Source organism: Pleurodeles waltl, chromosome 8 (assembly GCF_031143425.1).
Source record: "Pleurodeles waltl isolate 20211129_DDA chromosome 8, aPleWal1.hap1.20221129, whole genome shotgun sequence".
Lineage (NCBI taxonomy): Eukaryota > Metazoa > Chordata > Amphibia > Caudata > Salamandridae > Pleurodeles > Pleurodeles waltl.
Genome location: NC_090447.1, coordinates 1,289,510,112 through 1,289,528,452, shown reverse-complemented (window position 1 = coordinate 1,289,528,452; position 18,341 = coordinate 1,289,510,112). Strand labels below are relative to the sequence as shown.

The 18,341-nt window shown below is 45.6% G+C and overlaps 1 protein-coding gene across 2 annotated transcripts in view; it reads right to left on the bottom strand.

Annotated features, from left to right (window-relative positions):
* SACS (sacsin molecular chaperone) overlaps window positions 1–18,341 on the bottom strand; it is a 427,729-nt gene that overhangs the window by 249,207 nt on the left and 160,181 nt on the right. For both annotated transcript variants that reach the window (XM_069202245.1, XM_069202246.1), the window contains one exon: window positions 17,081–17,231. In XM_069202245.1, the coding sequence (XP_069058346.1) occupies window positions 17,081–17,231 (151 nt within the window). The remainder of the gene's footprint in view (window positions 1–17,080; window positions 17,232–18,341) is intronic.

Genomic DNA, 18,341 nt, shown 5'->3' with positions numbered 1-18,341 from the left:
ATATATATAGTCACTAAAAAAACAAAGGTCAGAGGAACGCTTTAGTAAGGGTCCAATTTTACTCTCTCAAAACCATAAAAACTTCAACAGTTATAGTTATACTTATCTCAAAGACACTATAACTCGTGCCCTAAGGTAACTATAACTCATGCCTCTTTGAGGAACAGTTTTCTCATCAATAATTTTATGTAAATGTTGCAGTTATATTATAAATGATGTCACAGAAGATGTTATTACTGCTTTAATATGTGGGAAAAGTAGCAGTGCATGGCGAGTACGTGAGTTACAGATACCTTAGGGCAAGAAATGTTATCTTTGAGATTCCTACAGTTTTGTGTGAGTAAAATCTGAACCTAACTATAACATCCCTCTAGCTTTTTTTTTAAAACCTTTGGATTTTTAAGAAAGTGTGACGGGTTGTTTTAACATTAAGTAATACTTAATTACCTTACATTATCACTCAATATCTCAACACTGTCCAACTTCTTGTAGACAAAAACACAGTTCGTCCAATTCAGATGCCATTAGAAAATTTCTATTATTTTCACTTTTCTGTAGTATGGCAGGCCGCAATGAACCAAGGCATTTCGATTCTGACAAATGAGCCTTGATCACAGACTGGCATAGTCATCCTCACCACATATTTAAAATGACCATGTGCATTGCTAATAAACAATATAAACAAAACACTCATCCAGCATCATATAGTCTTTCTTCATCTAATGCTTCGTTCTTATTCATCAATCCGTTATGAACATACAAAAATGTAACAAATCAAATTGCATGGAGAGAAAACCTCTTTTGATAAAAGCAAAACATTAATTCATTGTGGAAACATGTCACAACACAAAAACAGTGCTGTTTGAAGGGTGGCTAAGATCACAAACTTCTTCCATGAACACTGATAGGGCCCTAGTGGGCAACATCTTTGCATTTGCCTGATGGAGTTCACTGATAACACATATCAAATTTTGATTTAACATAAATTGGCAGTAAGTTTATTCAAAATACTGCATATAAATTCTTTCCACATCCAATCAAGCCCTAATAGACTACCTCCCTTGATCCTATGACTGATGAGGTCTCCTCCCTATTCATTAGGTTTTCAAAATATTGTGTCCCTTATGCTAGGCAGCTCTCCGAACATGAAAGACTAAAATTAACATTGATGAAGAAGAAGAGGGGAAAGAATTGACTCTTACTTTATCATCTATATGCATACTAATTCATTAACTACAAAGTGAGGAGATGGACAAAAAATAAATAGTAAACATAAAAGATTAAAACATTCTTTATAAGCTAGGTATTTCAGGCATTCATACATTGTTTGGCTGCTAGTTTGTTTCCTCAACTTCTCCCATTTGTGTGACGGTTGTTGACGTGTTATCTGTCCTGCATCTTCTCCTATGCTACCAGCTCCCACAGCTGTAGCCTTATCTGTGTGGAAAAAAGTCTTTGAAAATGTCCAGTTTGTAAAACCTTTCTGTGAACATCCTGCCTTCCTTGTCAGATTCTTTTGCATCTCGTATCTGGAATTCACAGAACAATGAATTCAATATCAAGTCCTTTGTCCCTCGACCACTATTCCACAGTATGGTCAAAAGTTTGAAGAACAGGAAGGGTGCAACGTTTCTCTTTACATACATTCATATAATGATATTTCTTCTATTCCCTTACTGTATTGTTTATGAGTTGGATACTATTTGCCTCAAATACTTTTAGCCTCCGGGGGTTATAGAAGGAGGCCTCCGTTCATTCATAAGTATGACTCTGTCGCTCTCTTTCAAATTGCTTTTATATGAAGCAGGGGATATTTATACTGCAAAATGTCCTCTGGTTTGCATTCCTTCTACCTCGAGTCACCCTTCACTCTCCACACTCCTCAGGGGTACAATGATTGAAATTGCGGTGAGTAGTGCTCACCACGCACTGTTGACAGAGTTTGAGGTTTTCGTAATGCGCTCAACTGACAGTATCCACTTCATATGCTGTTTCTTTCTTAGATCGCACACTGGTTTCACATCTGTTCGGGGAGTATTTTTTCAAAAATGATACTCGATTCCACCAAGGCACAAGCACAATATTAGAAACATATGATTCCCATGGGCACATCCTTTCACCCCTGATGGAATTACTTACAGTTACATCCACACTCAAAATATAATGGGTGGGTCAATTTTATTATGCACCTGGGACCTTGCCCACTCAGCGGCCCAGGTTTAAACAAGTGAGGGAGACCGCACTTGTTTTTGTTTTTCATTTTTGCCCGGATTAGCGGATCCTCTGCAATTTTGTTGCAAAAATGCTTTTTGGCCAAAATGGGCTCCCTGAGGGACCCCGGAACCAGGCCTAGGGGGAGGGGTCAGGGTATTCTTACCCTGCCCCCTTTTCTTTACTTTTAACGTTTTGGGGGGATTCAGCTGAGTCTGAGTCCTAAATGGCTGTCAACACTTCCTGGTTGAAGTGTTGGCAGCCAATCAGATATCAGCATGGGACTGTCTGATCCGCGGAGGATCTGCGTCCATAGGTATCTATTTTTCTTTTTCCATTAATAGCTACAAAACTACTGAACAGATTTACACCAAATCACAAAAAGGGCTCTTTCAAGACCAAGAACTACCTTTCTGGCAAATTTGGTGTAATTGTCTCCAGCGGTCTGGGCTGTAGTTGTGTCTAAAATCCCTATGGGAAATTGCATGGGGAAAACGTGTTTTGGGACCCAATCTTTTTCTCTGCCCCGCTTCAGGAATCACCCAGAAACTTTTAACACAGCAGTTGAAGTGAGAGGCATAATAACTGACTACTCAATGGCGTCAAAGTTATTGGCAAAACAAAAAATGCTTTTCCAATGGAAAATTAGGTCCTAACTATAACTACCTACTGGCAGTATAAATACATATAAAATACATGAGTAAAATAATACATATAATGTCTCGGGAAGAGGTGTTCAACATGGATTCACAAGAGCATAATCCATGTCAGGTTTTCACACTATCAGGTATATTTGTAAACAATGTAGCTGAATGGACCTAATTTACATTGTCAGAGGTTATCCTGAAAAACTAACATGTTATTAACATTCCTGAAACTTAGTTAAATGACTATGGCCTTGGACCACTGATGAACATAGTTTGGGACCAGTGATGTATGTTACTGCTTACCCTAAACATGCATGGTGTTGTAAGAGGGTCTGGATATATTGCTGCCTAGGAACACTGATGCCATTTGCACTGTCTAGAGTCATGGAAACATGCTGCCTATTCAGCAACATCTCTCTCCTTCATGTTTGTCTAAGAGGAAGTGTCCAGATCCAGAGAAGTCCAGCACTAATGCAGGTAAAGATATATTATATGTTTACTATAGTGCACTTGCTTAACCAACTCTCTCCGCATAACCCAAGTGAATAAGGGCCGCATTATGAAGCTGGCGGTCTTCAGACCACCAGCTTCACGGAGGCGGTCAGGACCGCCGCTGCTGTGGCGGTCCAACCGCCACATAAAAACCCTGGCGGTCAGACTGCCAGGGTTCTGCCAGCACTGCCAGGATCCATGATCCAGACGGCGTGGCGGTAGCGGAGATCGTAATCAGCGCTGGCGGTTCATGCAGCGCTGCCCTGCGGATAACAACCTCGTTCTCTGCCAGCCTTTCCATGGCAATTTTACCGCCATGAAAAGGCTGGCAGAGAACAGGTGCAGGTCATGATATTGTTGGAAAATGTCCCTCTCTGGATGGTTCCACTACACATTTTGCATTCCTCCTCTTTTTCTGACCTCCCTTTGTTTGCTTTAGGCCTCTGGGCACTTTATCATGTCTAACTAATTCTAAAGTGTATGGGCTCTCTCCCTAAAACATGGTAACATTGGCTCATACCCAACGGATATATTTAATTTACTTGTAGGTCCCTAGTAAACTGCACTACATGTGCCCAGGATCTGTAAATTAAATGCTGCTAGTAGGTCTGCAGCACTGATTGAACCACTCACATAAGTGGCCCCTTAACCATGTCTCAGGTATGCCATTGCAGGGACTGTGTGTGCAGTTTACTGCCACTTCGACTTAGCATTTCAACCTACTTGCTAAGCCTTAAACTCCCCTTTTATTACAGACGTCACTCTAAAGTAGGCCCTAGGTAGCCCATAGGGCAGGGTGCCATGTAAGTAAAAGGCAGGACATGTACTTGCAAGTTTTACATGTCCTGGTATTGAAAAACTCCCAAAGTCGTTTTTCACTATTGTGAAGCCTGCTCCCCTCATAGGCCAGCATTCCCTTATATAATTTTAAGTGGTAATTTCTGATCTGAAAGGAGTGGCACTGTCCTGTTTGGCATGGTTAGAATGGTAGTGAGTGTTAGACTTGACATCCTTGGCGTGGTCTCCCCTAACTTTTTGCCTCTGTTGCCCAGGTTGTTGATGGGTGCTGGACTCTGTTTTTGTTACTCTGGGCACTTACCACTGCTATCCAGTGCTAAAGTGCAAGTGCTCCTATGTAAAATGTATGTGTAATTGGATTTCGATGATTGGCATATTTGATTTACTGGTAAGTCCCTAGTACAGTGCAATCGCGTGCTGACGTCATCAGACGTCACTGAGGGAGGATCAGGGGGTCAGGGTGGAAGGTGAAGCAATTCCCCTTCCATCCCTGACAGGGAGTGTGGATGGGACGAGCTGGGCTCTTCCTCAGTACACGACAACCGTGGCCGAGGGCGAGCCCAGCTCATTTACGGCACCCGAGGGGTAAACTGCCAATTCGACTTGGCAAGTGTACCCACTTGCCAGGCCTAAACCTTCCCTTTTCTTACATGTAGACACCCATCAAGGAGACCCTAGGTAGCCTCATGGGCAGGGTGCAGTGTATGTTTAAGGTAGGACATATACTAATGTGTTTTATATGTCCTGACAGTGAAATACTGCCAAATTTGGTTTTCACTGTGCAAGGCCTATCCCTCTCATAGGTTAACATGGGGGCTACCTTTAAATATGATTAAAGTGTAGATTCCCTTTGGGAGCAGATGGGCATGTGGAATTTGGGGACTCTGAACTCACAATTTAAAAATACATCTTTTAGTAAAGTTGATTTTGAGATTGTGTGTTTGAAAATGCCACTTTTAGAAAGTATGCATTTTCTTGCTTAAACCATTCTGTGACTCTGCCTTTTTGTGAATTCCCTGTCTGGGTTAGTTTGACAGTTGGGCTGTTTGCACCTCTCTCTAGACAGTGACACAAAGGGAGCTGGGGTGTAGCCTGCATATCCTGATGAGCCATCTGTGCTAAGAGGGAGGGGAGGAGTGGTCACTCACACTTGAAAGGGCTGTGCCTGCCCTCACACAATGCAGTCTTCAACCCCCTGGTGTGTGTCTGGGGCCTGGCCTGGGCAATGCAGAATCTCACAAACAAGAGAGACTTTCCTTTGAAGTAGGCCTACTTCAAAGGCCAAAATGGGTATAAGAAGAGAACCCAAATCCCTGAAAACTTAGATCACTTCTAGAACTCAAGAGGAACCTCTGCCAAGGAGAAGAGCTGAAGAGGTGAGGCGAAGTGCTGCTCTGCCTGTGACTGTGCTTTGTGGAGCTATCCTGCAGTTGCTGCTTCTGCCTGTGAAAGGGGACAAAGACTGGACTTTGTTGTGCATTCCTGCTTGTGAAGAAATACCCAAGGGATTGACCTGAGCTTGCCTCCAGTTGTTGAAGTCTCAGGGCCTAAAAGACTTCCCCTTCCAGCACCTGGACACTCTGCTGAGACTCCCGCCCTTCAAAGTGGTGCCCTATCCAGTTCCTGGGCCCTTGAAAGGTGAAACTGCCAAACAAAGACTGAAAATCCACGCACATAACGCCGTGCGGGGAAATTTTCGATGCACCTTCAGAGACACGACTGAGAAACGACACGCCGCCGGCTCCGCGGCTGAAATCTATGCTCCACCTGCATCGCGGCTGGAAGATTGATGCAACGCAGCTGGAGAAAAGTATTGCAACACCCGCTGATGGAGGCTGTTAACGTCGCAACCCCACATAGCGTGGTTTTCTGATACCGTGCAACCGGATTTTCAATGCAAACCTCGCTGGACGTGGAAAAACAACGCAAAGCCTGCCCGGACACGAGGTGCCTGTCCGGATCGACGCATCGCTTACCTGCAGAGAGAAAAAACGACGCACGCCGACCCGACCAGAGGTGGAACAATGCACAGTCTCGCTTGCGAGTGAGAAATCAACTCATCGCTGGCCTTTTCTGACGCACATCCGCCTGGGTGGTGCTATTTTGACGCAACCCAGGTACTTTTTTTTTACGCTCACAGTGTTCTCACTGTTTTCTAAGGATTTAAGACTCTTATTCTTTAAAAAATCATAACTTGACTGGTGTATGTTGGATTTTGGTCATTTAGGTCTTGTTTTGTTTAGATAAATATTACCTGTTTTTCTAAACCTGTGTCATGTCATTTTGTAGTGTTTCCAGTGAGTTACTGCGTGTGTTGGTACAAATACTTGACACCTAGACTCTGAAGTTAAGCCTGCCTGCTTGTGCCAATCTCCCAAGGGGGTGAGCAGGGGTTAACTAAGGGTGTTTCTCCTTTCCCCTGACTAGAGTGAGGGTCCTTGCTTGGACAGGGGGTAACCTGACTGCCAACCAAAGACCCCATTTCTAACAGTGAGAAATCCTGCTTACTGGCAAAGTTGGATTTAACATTACTATTTTAAAAATGCCACTTTTCGAAGGCAGGCATTTCTCTGCACTTACTGCTCTCTGTGCCTTAAAGTCTAACTCCAATCCATGTTTGGTCTGTGCTGGTTGACAGCTCCCCGTGTGCATTTCAACCAGACAGCCATAAACACAGAACACTTAGCTGCATCTGAATTCATCTGCATACTGATGGGACTTCCTGGACAGGAGGGGTGGCAGGGCTCTCAATTACCTTTCAAAGAGTAGTGGCTTGACCCCGCACAAAGGACTGATAAACACCCCACAGATCTCAAGGCAGAAAGCACCAGGTGAAAATGATAACTGTTGCACTTTAAAACCACTTTCTGTCTCCTCCACTTCAAAGGCACATTTGGGTACATATACTGGGTCTGTGACCCCCTAAAATCTGACACTTCTGGGCCTTCAACTGGATTCTGTCAGCAGTGCTACCCAAAGGACTCATCTGGGCTACTTTTTCCTGAAGGACTGTTATCCTGCTTGCTGCCCTGCTGCCTGCTTCTCCCTGACTCTGCTTGAAGGGCTTTGCCTTCAACCCACAAGTGATCTCCAAGGGCCTGTCAGCCTGCCTCCTATTTAAAGGTCTGAGGGCCATCAAAGACTGCATCTAAGAGAGAAAATCCACTGTGCCAAACAATTCGATGCAACGGCTGCAGAATCAATGCAGCAGCTGTCTTGTGGCTGAAAAAACGATGTAGCGCATGCAGAAACAACGCAGCGCCTGTTTCATCTCACAGAGTGTGTGGATTTTCCACGCATCGTCCCTGGGTGCCACTTTGTCATCAGACCCAGCACTGCAGTAAGGAACCAAGGCTGTGTGCCCTGAAAACAACGCACCACCTTGCCTGCAAGGAAAGAATCGACCCATTTCCTCCGCCATGCCTGAAAAATCAACACATCGCTTTACTTTCTGATGCCTCACCTCTTCTCAGGTCCACAGCGTATTTATTTTTAACACATCTCAGGTACTTTGTACTAAAGAGATACATCCATTGATTCCTGTGGATTAAGACTTACTTAAATCTATAAAAAGTGATATCTTGACTTGTGCATATTGGATTTTTCTTGTTTTCGTCGTATTTGATTCAGATAAATAATATACATTTTCCTAAATCAGTGTGGGGTACTTTTTGTGTGTTTTCACTGTGTTACTGTATGAGTTATTGCACAAACACTTTTCACATTGCCCTGTAACTTACTTGCTCTGTCTGCTCTGTGCCAAGCTACTGAAGGGTGAGCACAGGATAATTTAGGCTGTGTTGTGACTCACTCTGACTAGGATTGTGGTCCCTACTTGGACAGGGTGCATACCTCTGTCAACTAGAGACCCAATTTCTAACATTGGTGTTCTACATTGGTGTTCAAGGGTGAGGATAAGACTTGTGTTTATGCAGTGCCTTACAGTGACTTGGTGTACACTACCATCCACATCTAAAAACCATTACAAGTTGTTTTCTCTTTTTTCTCTCCGTTGATCATTTTTCCTAATTCAATTCCTACCTCTCCTTCATAAACTTGGGACTCCTTGTGTTGAACATGTGATACTTTAAAGGATTAGAAATGGATTCCAACTTCTCAGCAGAATACAGTGAGATGGACCTTATCCCAGTTGAATCCCTCAGCAAGGCTAGGCTGAGGAAGTTCTGCAAGAGTAGGGGGCTGGCTGTGAAAAAGTGGTCCACCAAGCAGGACCTGTAGGATGCCCTATATGCTTTTGAGGAAGCATGTTGGCTGAAGGATGCAGCAGAGGACCAAAGGGGTGATGACACTGAGAAGGATAATGAGGAGGAGGATAGAAATGACTTAGCAGTAGCTCCACAGGAGAGAGGGGAGCCCACAGAGAGGGGGTTCCCTGTTGGATCATTTGCAGGAAGCCATGTCTCCTCCCACATTCTGTCTCCTGAAGAATTGAAGAGTAGACAGGCTGAGGGGGACCTGAGGCTCAGCTGGCCCAACTGGCTACAGAGAAGAGAAGAGCTGAGGTTGACAAAGCCCTGGCGGAGGAGAGGAGAGCTGAGGCTAAAAAAGTCTTGGAAGAAAGAAAAATCTTGTTGACTCATGAACTGAGTCTAAAGGAACTGGACTTAAAAGCAAAGCAAGTAGAGTCCATTGGTGGCCGCAAAACTACCATGTCCAGTGCCGAAGAAAAGGTAAACACACCCAGTAATCTGGTCCCTGACTTTAGGGAGAAGGGTGACATAGGTGGTTTGAGAAGCATGAGGTCACCCTTGTAGCACACAGGACCCCTGAGGAGGATTGGGGGGGGCTGCCCTATGGAGGCATATACCTGGTGATGGGAGGGATGCCCTACTGGCCATAGATGGGAGACACGGGCTTTGATATCCCACTATGAAGAAGACCCTTGTCAATAGATATGGCTTCACCCCAGAAGAGTGCAGGTTGAAATTCAAGGGCAGTAGGAAACTGTCTCACCAGTGCAGGGGGGGATTTTGTGGGTCACGTCTGCAGGGTACTGTATGGGTGTTCTCTCCCTGAACCATGGTAACATTGGCTCATACCCAAATTGGCATATTTAATTTACTTGTACGTACCTAGTAAAGAGCACTACATGTGCCCAGGGCCTGTAAATTAAATGCTACTAGTGGGTCTGCAGCCCTGATTGTACTGATTGTACTACCCACATTATTAGCCCCTTAACCATGTCTCAGGCCTGCCTTTGCCAAGGCTGGCCTGAAAGAGGGACCTGTGCACTTCACAAACACTCTTTTTCAGTCACTCCTTCATCAAAGGCACTTGTCAGTATATGTACTGGGACCCTTGACCCACTCAAATCAGTACATTTCTGGACTGAAGGAAACTCTGCTGGAGTAAAGACTGATATGTGCCAGGATCCTCGCTCTGCCAGACCTGACTGTTCCCAGGAACTGCTGTTCTGCCCTGTTGCCTGCTGATCTCTGCCCTGCACTCCAAGTACTCAAGGACCATCTCCCTGAAACCCAGGGTGTCCAGAGGGGCTTGGCTGCTCTGCCCTTTCTGCTAAGCCATCATGAGGATTTGCAGGATCACACTCTGCGACCCACGACCATAACTTATGCACTTGTTTCCGTCAATGCGTCTTGTTGTGCACTGCCCGAGTCCCACCCACAGCTCCTGCCTCATCCCAAGAAGATGCAGCAACTCAAGACCCAAGGCTGTCCTGCAAGACACAGCGCTCGAAGATGCCAAAGCTGACTTAGGCAGGTACTGAGGGTTGTGGGCATATGAGGTAGTACCTACCGGTCCAACCCCCTTTTAACCTGTGGCCGTAATACCCCCAGAACTTGGTCTTACAACCAGATTTGCAGGAAGGAGAACCTCCACTAAACTTTCTAACTAACCCGATAACTGACTTGAAACAACACCGTAGTGACCTTACCACGGAAGTGGCAATCCATATATAAAGTGGAATCATTTGTTATTTGACAGCACTGTGGTGACCGTACTTTTGCACATCGTTTAATACTATTAATTCGATACTTCAAACCAGATAAATATCAACTATTTTTCTCAATCTGCGTGGAGACTCTTTTGTGGTGCTTTTACTGTGCTATTATGTGGGGATTGCACAAATACTTTACGCATTGCCTTATAAGTTAAGCCTGCCTGCTCTGCAAGCTACCAGAGGGTGTGCACAAGTTAAGTTAGCTAATGTAATTGACTTGCCCTGACCAGGACTGTGGTCCCTACTTGGACAGGGTGAATACCTCTGCCAACCAGAGACCCAATTTCTAACAGTGGTTATCAACGGTGATAATAGGACTTGTATTTGTGCAATAACACATAGTGACTCAATGTACAATACAACTCCATAGTTAGACCTACTCTTCCTATTTTTGCCTGACCTCTACCAATTGGCATTTTTCCTCTTTGCTTTTTTTGTCAATTCTCCCTAATTGCCCTTGTGGATTTTTTCAGCTAAATAGTGTCTTGCTCTGGAGAAGCTGCACCTGCACCTGTAGTAGCTGACTTTGAGCTGACCAGGTTGGAATCTTATACTGTGCAATAGCTAAAGGATTTCTGCAAGGACTTTCAAGTGTCTACAAGAGATTTCAACAGGAAGGTGGACATACAGAAGGCTTTGAGGGCCTGGGCAAAGGCCCAATATGCCGAGGAGGACATCATAGAGGAGGAGACAGAAATTCCTGAGGAGGAAGATGACCTGATCTCGGATTTCCAGGAGGAAGGGGAACCACCTGTAGAAAGGTCCAACAGTTTGCCAGGAGCAAGAGTGGTTTTCCAGACCATGGAGCAGTGTCTCATCCAGGAAACTATCACCGGAGGAGCTGGCAGACAGGAGGGAGGAGAGAAAACTCAGATTGGAGCTTGCTAGATTGGAGCAGGCCTGCAAGGAGAGAAAATTGGGTCTTGGGGAGAGGAAATTAGCCCACGAGCTCAGTTGGAGAGAGCTGATCTTAAGAGCTCTGGAAGTAAGTTACAGCAGTGGAAATGGTGGCAGCATACCAGCAGTACCTGCAACTGAGTCCAGAGTCTACCTCCCAAAAAATGTGGCACCCAGTTTTAGTGTGGGGGATGACATAGATATGTGGTTGGCAACCTACGAAGTAGCTTTAAGTGCGCACAGGGTGCCAGAGGAATTCTAGGACGATGATCTGTATAAGTACATACCACAGTGGCAAGGGATACCCTTCTTACTTTAGAGAGGGAGAACCAGACCTACTATCCTGCAATGAAGGCCATCCTTTGGTCTGACATCTGAAAGATACAGGCAAAAGATCAGGGCCAGTTGCAAACTCAACACACAAACCTGGGCAGATTTTCTAGATTATGCTTGTAAGGCACTGCAGGGCTGGGGGAAGGGAAACAATGTGAATGATTTTGATGGGCTGTACAACTTGTTTTTGAAGGAGCACATGTTTGATAGTTGTTTTACAGAGCTATGCAAACACCTGGTGGATAGCAAGCGGACTGATCCCAGGAAGCGTGCTGTGGAGGCGGACACCTGGGTCAGTAACAGAGTGTCCACAAAGGTATCTGGGAGAAGCTCTCAAAAGGGTGGTCAGGGCTCCCACCAGAGGGGAGAGGGGGACAAAAAAAGAAGGAATTCTTCAAAGGCCCCCAGAACCATTCAGAAGGGAAAGGGTCTAGTTCATATTCCCAGTTTTACCATCAGAAACCTAACTACCCTGACAAAAGTCAGCAGCCCAAAACGACCAAGTACTATAGATACGGACACTACAAGGGGGCCCCAAGTGTCAAAAAAGAGCACACCCTCCCACTGGAGCTAAGAACCCACAGGTGACTAGCATAGTGCCTGGGGAGGAGTGTGTCCCGGTTAATGGGGGGATTTTAGTGGGGTTATCCTAGTGTGCCTGGGTGACCAGGAGATGGTTCCTAAGATCCATGCCATCAAATACTACCAAGTATAGGCAAGGGGTCACCATCAATGAGCAAGGTGTTGAGGTTCTGAGGGACACAGGTGCCAGTGTGACTATAGTAAAGAGTCAACTGGTGTCTCCAGAGCAGGTGATTCCCAATGCATTCCACCAAGTTGTGGTGGTTCCCAACTGGGAGGGTCCTTATCCAGTGGCCCACGTCCCATTTGAGTGGGGAGGGGTTTCAGGCCATCTGAAAGTTGATGTAAGCCCTGCCATGCCAGTGGATTGTTTGTTGGGTAATGACCTAGATTCTTCTGCTAGGAAGGAGGTAGAACTCAAGGCTGATGTGGAGATGTTGGGGTTACCTGACTGGATCTGTGCTACCACAAGATCCATGGCTGCCCAGGAGGGGAGTCAAGATGGACTGGAGCCTGGAACAATGAACCAGCCAGCTGCTAAAAAAGGGAGAGGCCGAGGGTGTGGTAAACCATCCCCTGGATGTACCCCTAGTGAGATGGATGGGGTGCCCACTGAGGCCAACCCGGAGTCCACTGAGGAGGGCACTGATTCCCTAGGCAACTTACCTACCCATGCAGACTGGCAGGTGAAAGGAGGACCCATCAAGGAGTTCTGTAGGGCACAGAGGGAGTGTCCAACCCTTGAAGCATGAGGCAAAAGACGAAGCCTGAGCAGCAGGTGATGCCTCTGGGAGCTATCACATTTACTGGGAGGACAATCTCTTATACAGTGAACCTAAAGCTCCTGTGCATGGGACAACATGGGCCCTGGTGGTCCCCCAATGCTACATGGCCTGTCTACTGATGCTGGCTCACGAGATAGCCCTGGCAGGACTCTAGGGCCAAGACAAGAGCTTTGAAAGGCTTTTATTGGCCCAAGAGGAGGAGATCCTCAGACACGTTCTGTAGGATTTGTGTGACCTGCCAGGCCAGTGGGAAGACAGAGCAGAAGCTGGAGGCTCCCCTGGAACCACTGCAAGTCATCAGCACCCCCTCTGAAAGGGTGGGCATCAACACTGTTGGGCCTATAGATCCCCAGACCACCTCTGGTCACAGGTTCATCCTGGTTCTGGTGGATCATGCCACACGGTACCGAGAGGCCATACCTCTGATGACCACCACTGCACCTGTAGTGACAAGAACCCTTATAGGGATTTTCACCTGGGTGGGGCTCCCCAATGAGGTGGTGTCTAACAGGGGCAACAACTTCATATCTGCTTACATGCAGTACATGTGGAAAGAGTGCGGAATAACCTACATGTTCTCCACCCCTTACCACCCCCAAATCAATGGGCTTGCAGAGAGATTCAACAAGACCCTCAAAGGCATGATCAGAAGTCTGCCTGAAGGCCTGAGTCAAAAGTGGGATATACTCTTTCAATGTGTGTTGTTTGCCTACAGGGAGGTACCACAGAAGGGAATAGGCTTCAGCCCCTTCGAACTTCTATATGGGCTCCCTGTCAGGGGACCTCTTAGCTTGGTAAAGGAGGGCTGGGAGTAAGCTCCCACGAAAGTTCCCCAGGAAGTAGTGAACTACATGCTAACCTTCCGTAGCCAAATGCCTAAGTTGTGGAAGCAAGCTTCTGACATCTTAGAAGCCAGCCAGGCTGTAATGAAGGAGTTGAACGACCAAAACTCCACCACTGTGGAATTCCAGCATGGGCAGAAATTGTGGGTGATGGAGCCTGTGGAGGCCGGGCCCCTCCAGGATCGCTGGACCGGGCCCCACAAGGTGGTTGAGTGGAATGGTAAGGTCGCCTATGTGGTGGACTGTACGACCCCTAGGCAACCCCACAGGGTGCTGCATATCAATCGTCTCAAACCCCATATTGAAAGGTCTGAGGTCACCATGTTGGTGGTGACTGATGGAGCTGATGAGGAAGAGAGTGAATCTCTACCTGATCTCTTAACCTCCAAGGAGAAGGTTGAGTCTGTAGAAGGAGTGATTCTTTCCCCCACCTTTACTCTTGAACAGCAGAGGGACTGTCGCCAAGTAATGAAACAGTTGTCCTCTCTTTTCTCCCTTACTTCTGGGATTACCCACATGTGTACCCATGATGTGAACACCGGAGACAACCTCCCTGCCAAGCACAAGTCTTACAGGTTGTCAGATGAGGTGAGGACCAGCATCAAGAGTGAGGTCACTAAGATGCTAGATTTGGGTTTGAAATAACCCTCCACTAGGCCCTGGTGCAACCCTGTGGGTCTGGTATCAAAAGCTCCCCCACCGGGCACCACACCTGAACTAAGGTTCTGTGTGGATTACAGAGGGCTAAACTCTGTAACCAAAAATGATCCTCATCCCACCACCCAGGCTTAAGAGCTGATTGACAGAATAGGGGGTGCCAAGCACTTAAGTACCTTTGATCTCACCTCCGGGTACTGGCAGATCACCCTAACTGATGGAGACAAGGAGAGGTCAGCCTTCTCCACCCCATAGTGCCACTACCAATTCAGGGTGATGCCCTTTGGTCTAAAAAACGCTCCTGCTACCTTCCAGAGGCTAGTAAACAAGGTACTCGCTGGGTTGGAAGCCTTCCCTGCTGCCTACCTGGATGACATAGCTGTCTTCTGTTGCAGCTGGGATGACCGCCTTTACCACCTCAGGGAAGTGCTTCAGGCCTTGCAACAGGCAGGCCTGGATAACAAGGCCAGTAAGTGCCAGATAGGGCAACGGTCAGTGGTGGACTTGGGACACCTGATGGGCAGGGGTAAGATGCAGCCCCTCCAAGGCAAGATTGAGGCTGTCATGGTCTGAAAGCCCCCTAAAACTCAGACTCAGGACCCAGTGCCTGACGCTGTCCTGCAAGACACAGTGCTCGACGCTGCTTGTGCTGACTTAGACCAGGTGCTGAGGGGCATAAGAGGTAGTACCTGCCAGTCCACCGCCTTTCAACCTGTGGCCATATTGGCCCCACAACTTGGTATTACAACCTGACGTGCAGGGGGGAGAATCTCCACAAAACTTTATAACTAACCTGATAAATGACTTCAAACAACACCACAGTGACCTTACCATGGAAGTGGCAATCCAAGTATGAAGAAGAATTGTTCATTATTTGCTAGCACTGTAGTGACCATACTTTTCCTAAATTGCACATTGTTAACACTATTAATTGGATTTTTGTCGTATTGCTCTACTTCAAACCAGATAAATATCAATTATGTTTCTAAAACTGTGTAGAGACTCTTTTGTGGTGCTTTTACTGTGTTATTATGTGGGGATTACTTTTAGAAAGTAGGCATTCTCTGCACTTTCTGCTCTCTGTGCCTTAAAGCCTGTCTCCAATCCATGTCTGGTGTGTCCTGGTTGACAGCTTCCCTTGTGCTTTCCACCCAGACAGCCACAAACACAGGACACTCAGCTGCATCTGCATTCATCTGCTTACTGAGGGGTCTTCTTGGGCTGGAAGGGTGGGGGAGCTCTCAATTACATTTCAAAGGGTAGTGACTCGACCCCACACAAAGGACTGATAATTCCCTACAGATCTCTTGGCAGACAGGACAGGGTTGAAAGGGAGAATGGTGCACCTCAAAACCGCTCTTTGAAGTCTCCTCCACTTCAAAGGCACATCTGGGTACATATACTGTGCCTGTGCCCCCTAAAATCAGACACTTCTGGACCTACAACTGGACTCTGTCAGATGGACTGCAGTGTTGCTGAAAGGACTCATCTAGACTGCTTTTCTGGAATGACTTCTCACCTGCTGGTTGTGCTGCTGCTTGCTACTCCCTGACTCTGCTGGAAGGACTTTGCCTCCCCGCCCCCACATGTGATCTCCCAGGGCTTGTCAGCTTGCCTCCTGTTAAGAAGTTTCAGGGCCATGAAAGACTTCACTTGAGAGACAAAATCCACAGTGCTGGAAAAACTGATGCAACTCCTGCAGAATCCTTGCAGCGGCTGTCTCGTGGCTATAAACCCGACAGAGCGCCTGCAGAACTGACACAGCGCCTGTTTCATCATTACAGCGCATTTGGATTTTGCATGTATCGTCCCTGGGTGTCAATTTGTCATCAAACCCCGCACTGCAGTAAGGAACCAAGGCTGCGTGGCCAGAAATTGACGCATCACCTCTCCAGCAAGGAACGAATCAACGCATCATCTCCGCTGCACTGGAAAAATCGACGCATTGCTTTACTTTCTGACGCCTCATCTCCTCTGTGGCCTGCAGTGTCTTTATTTTTTACACATTCCAGGTAATTTGTGCTAAGGAGATACGTCCATTGATTCCAATGGATTAAGACTTACTTAAATCTCTAAAAAGCGATATCTTGACTTGTGCATATTGGATTATTGTTGTTTTGGTCTTATTTTATTCAGATACATAATATCTCTTTTCCTAAATTAGTAGTACTTTTGTGGTGTTTTCACTGTGTTACTGTGTGAGTTATTGTAATAACACTTTACACATTGCCTTCTAAATTAAGCTTGCCTGCTCTGTGCCAAGCTATTGGATTGTGAGCACAGGATAAGTTAGGTTGTGTAGTGACTTACCCTGACTAAGATTGTGGTCCCTACTTGGGCAGGGTGCGTACCTCTGCCAACTAGAGCCAGTTTCTTACAGATATGTTTTGAAAAAGTACTGGTGAAGGAAGGAAATGGAACTAGAGACAGGCAGATGAGCTGCTACCGAGCTTGAGCCAGCCACACAGTGATCACCAGATTCTTTCAGTTTAGTTTGCGTAGTAGCATTATTTTTCTAACAGTTTCTTTCTGTGATCAGACATTCCATTGTGGCTGTCGTGGGCTGATTGCCACGGCGCATCTGTCGCTCTACAATCTTAAATTTATTAATCTTATGTTTACTCTTGAATAAAAAATATGCAAAATTTGGATCATGGACATCCAAACGTATCCATGTTGCCACATAAAGTGCTCATCTCTGGCTATACAAATTAATACCTGACATTTTCCATTCACCACCAATATGCCTGAGCTATGCTTTGTAGGAAGCAAAGGTAGTTCAGTGCTAATTCCATGCACTGCATCTACTGGAATCACCTATAAATACACAAACTGCTTCAGATAATTACGTACCTCTTTCCTGTTATGGTACAATTGTTGCTCAGCCACTGGAAAATCAGTGTCTATGTAAATTAACTCCTTGATGTCTCTGACAGATGCAGAAGGAAGCACTTCATATGTCCTGCAACCAACATATTCATGAAGGACTGTCACCCTGGTCAACCTGTTCAGAAACAAAACAAAAGAGAAACTCATAGGTCAACTCTCACTATATAATTGAACTTCCTTCGGGTCATACAAGGCAGAGTGAGAGATAAAAAAAATGCAAGCGAAATTTGGGAATATTTAAAAATGGCACACAGTGACCGAGTCTCACAAATGCCTGTTCAGAGTGTGCTTTTATTCAGTCGAATTTGCTATAGGACTTTACTTACTCAAAACACTGTTTCAAATACTTCAGAATTTGGAAATTAAAAGTGGCGCTTGTTAAAATATTTTACTCATGGATCAGTGAGTAAAATGAATCTTATGATGAAATGGAGTGTGAAAGGCTATTGTCTCATTTTTAATTGTATATTTTGAAGCCACTGAAACAGTAGAAGAACTTAAGAACAAACTTGGAAAGTCAATAGGTCCCACCTATGAAACCTACCAGCTTGTTTTTGCTCTAAGATGGCCGCTGTGCATGCACAAACAAGCACATCAGCCATCTTTCCATAATTCATTTTTAAAAAAGCATTTAAAATTGGCCACCATCCATGCCTGCACAGTTGTCATTTTTTAATATTGTTTCTCATCATTAAGAGAATTCATTCAAAGACAGTTGCCACTAGTGTACTGGCATGTGTAGTGGCCACATTTGAAAGCATTTTCTCTTATCTAAACAAAACCAGTCAAATAAGGCAGGAATGTGGCACACACATGCACAAAGGCCATTTTTTAAGGCTTTTCCTTAAGCTTATACCGGGCCACTACGAGAGTGTGTGCATATGCATCCACCCTATTTGAATGAATTATCTTTTCTTTAAAGAAAACCTATCAAGAAAGGCTGCCACATGCGCACATGCATGCACGACCCTATCTTTGAAAGGTGTTTCTTATGTGTAAAGAAAATGTACTCACAACTAGCCACCACAAGAGTGTGTGAATGGCTGCAATCTTTGTGAAGATTTTCTTTTGTGTAAATAAAGCCTTTCAAAGGTGGCCACTGTGCATTGGGGAACACTGTAAACATGCAGCAGCCATGTTTGAATGTCATCATAGTTCAAGAAAACAAGAGAAAAAGCATTCAAAATCGTCTCAGCACATGCATGTGCACACACATTGGGGTAAC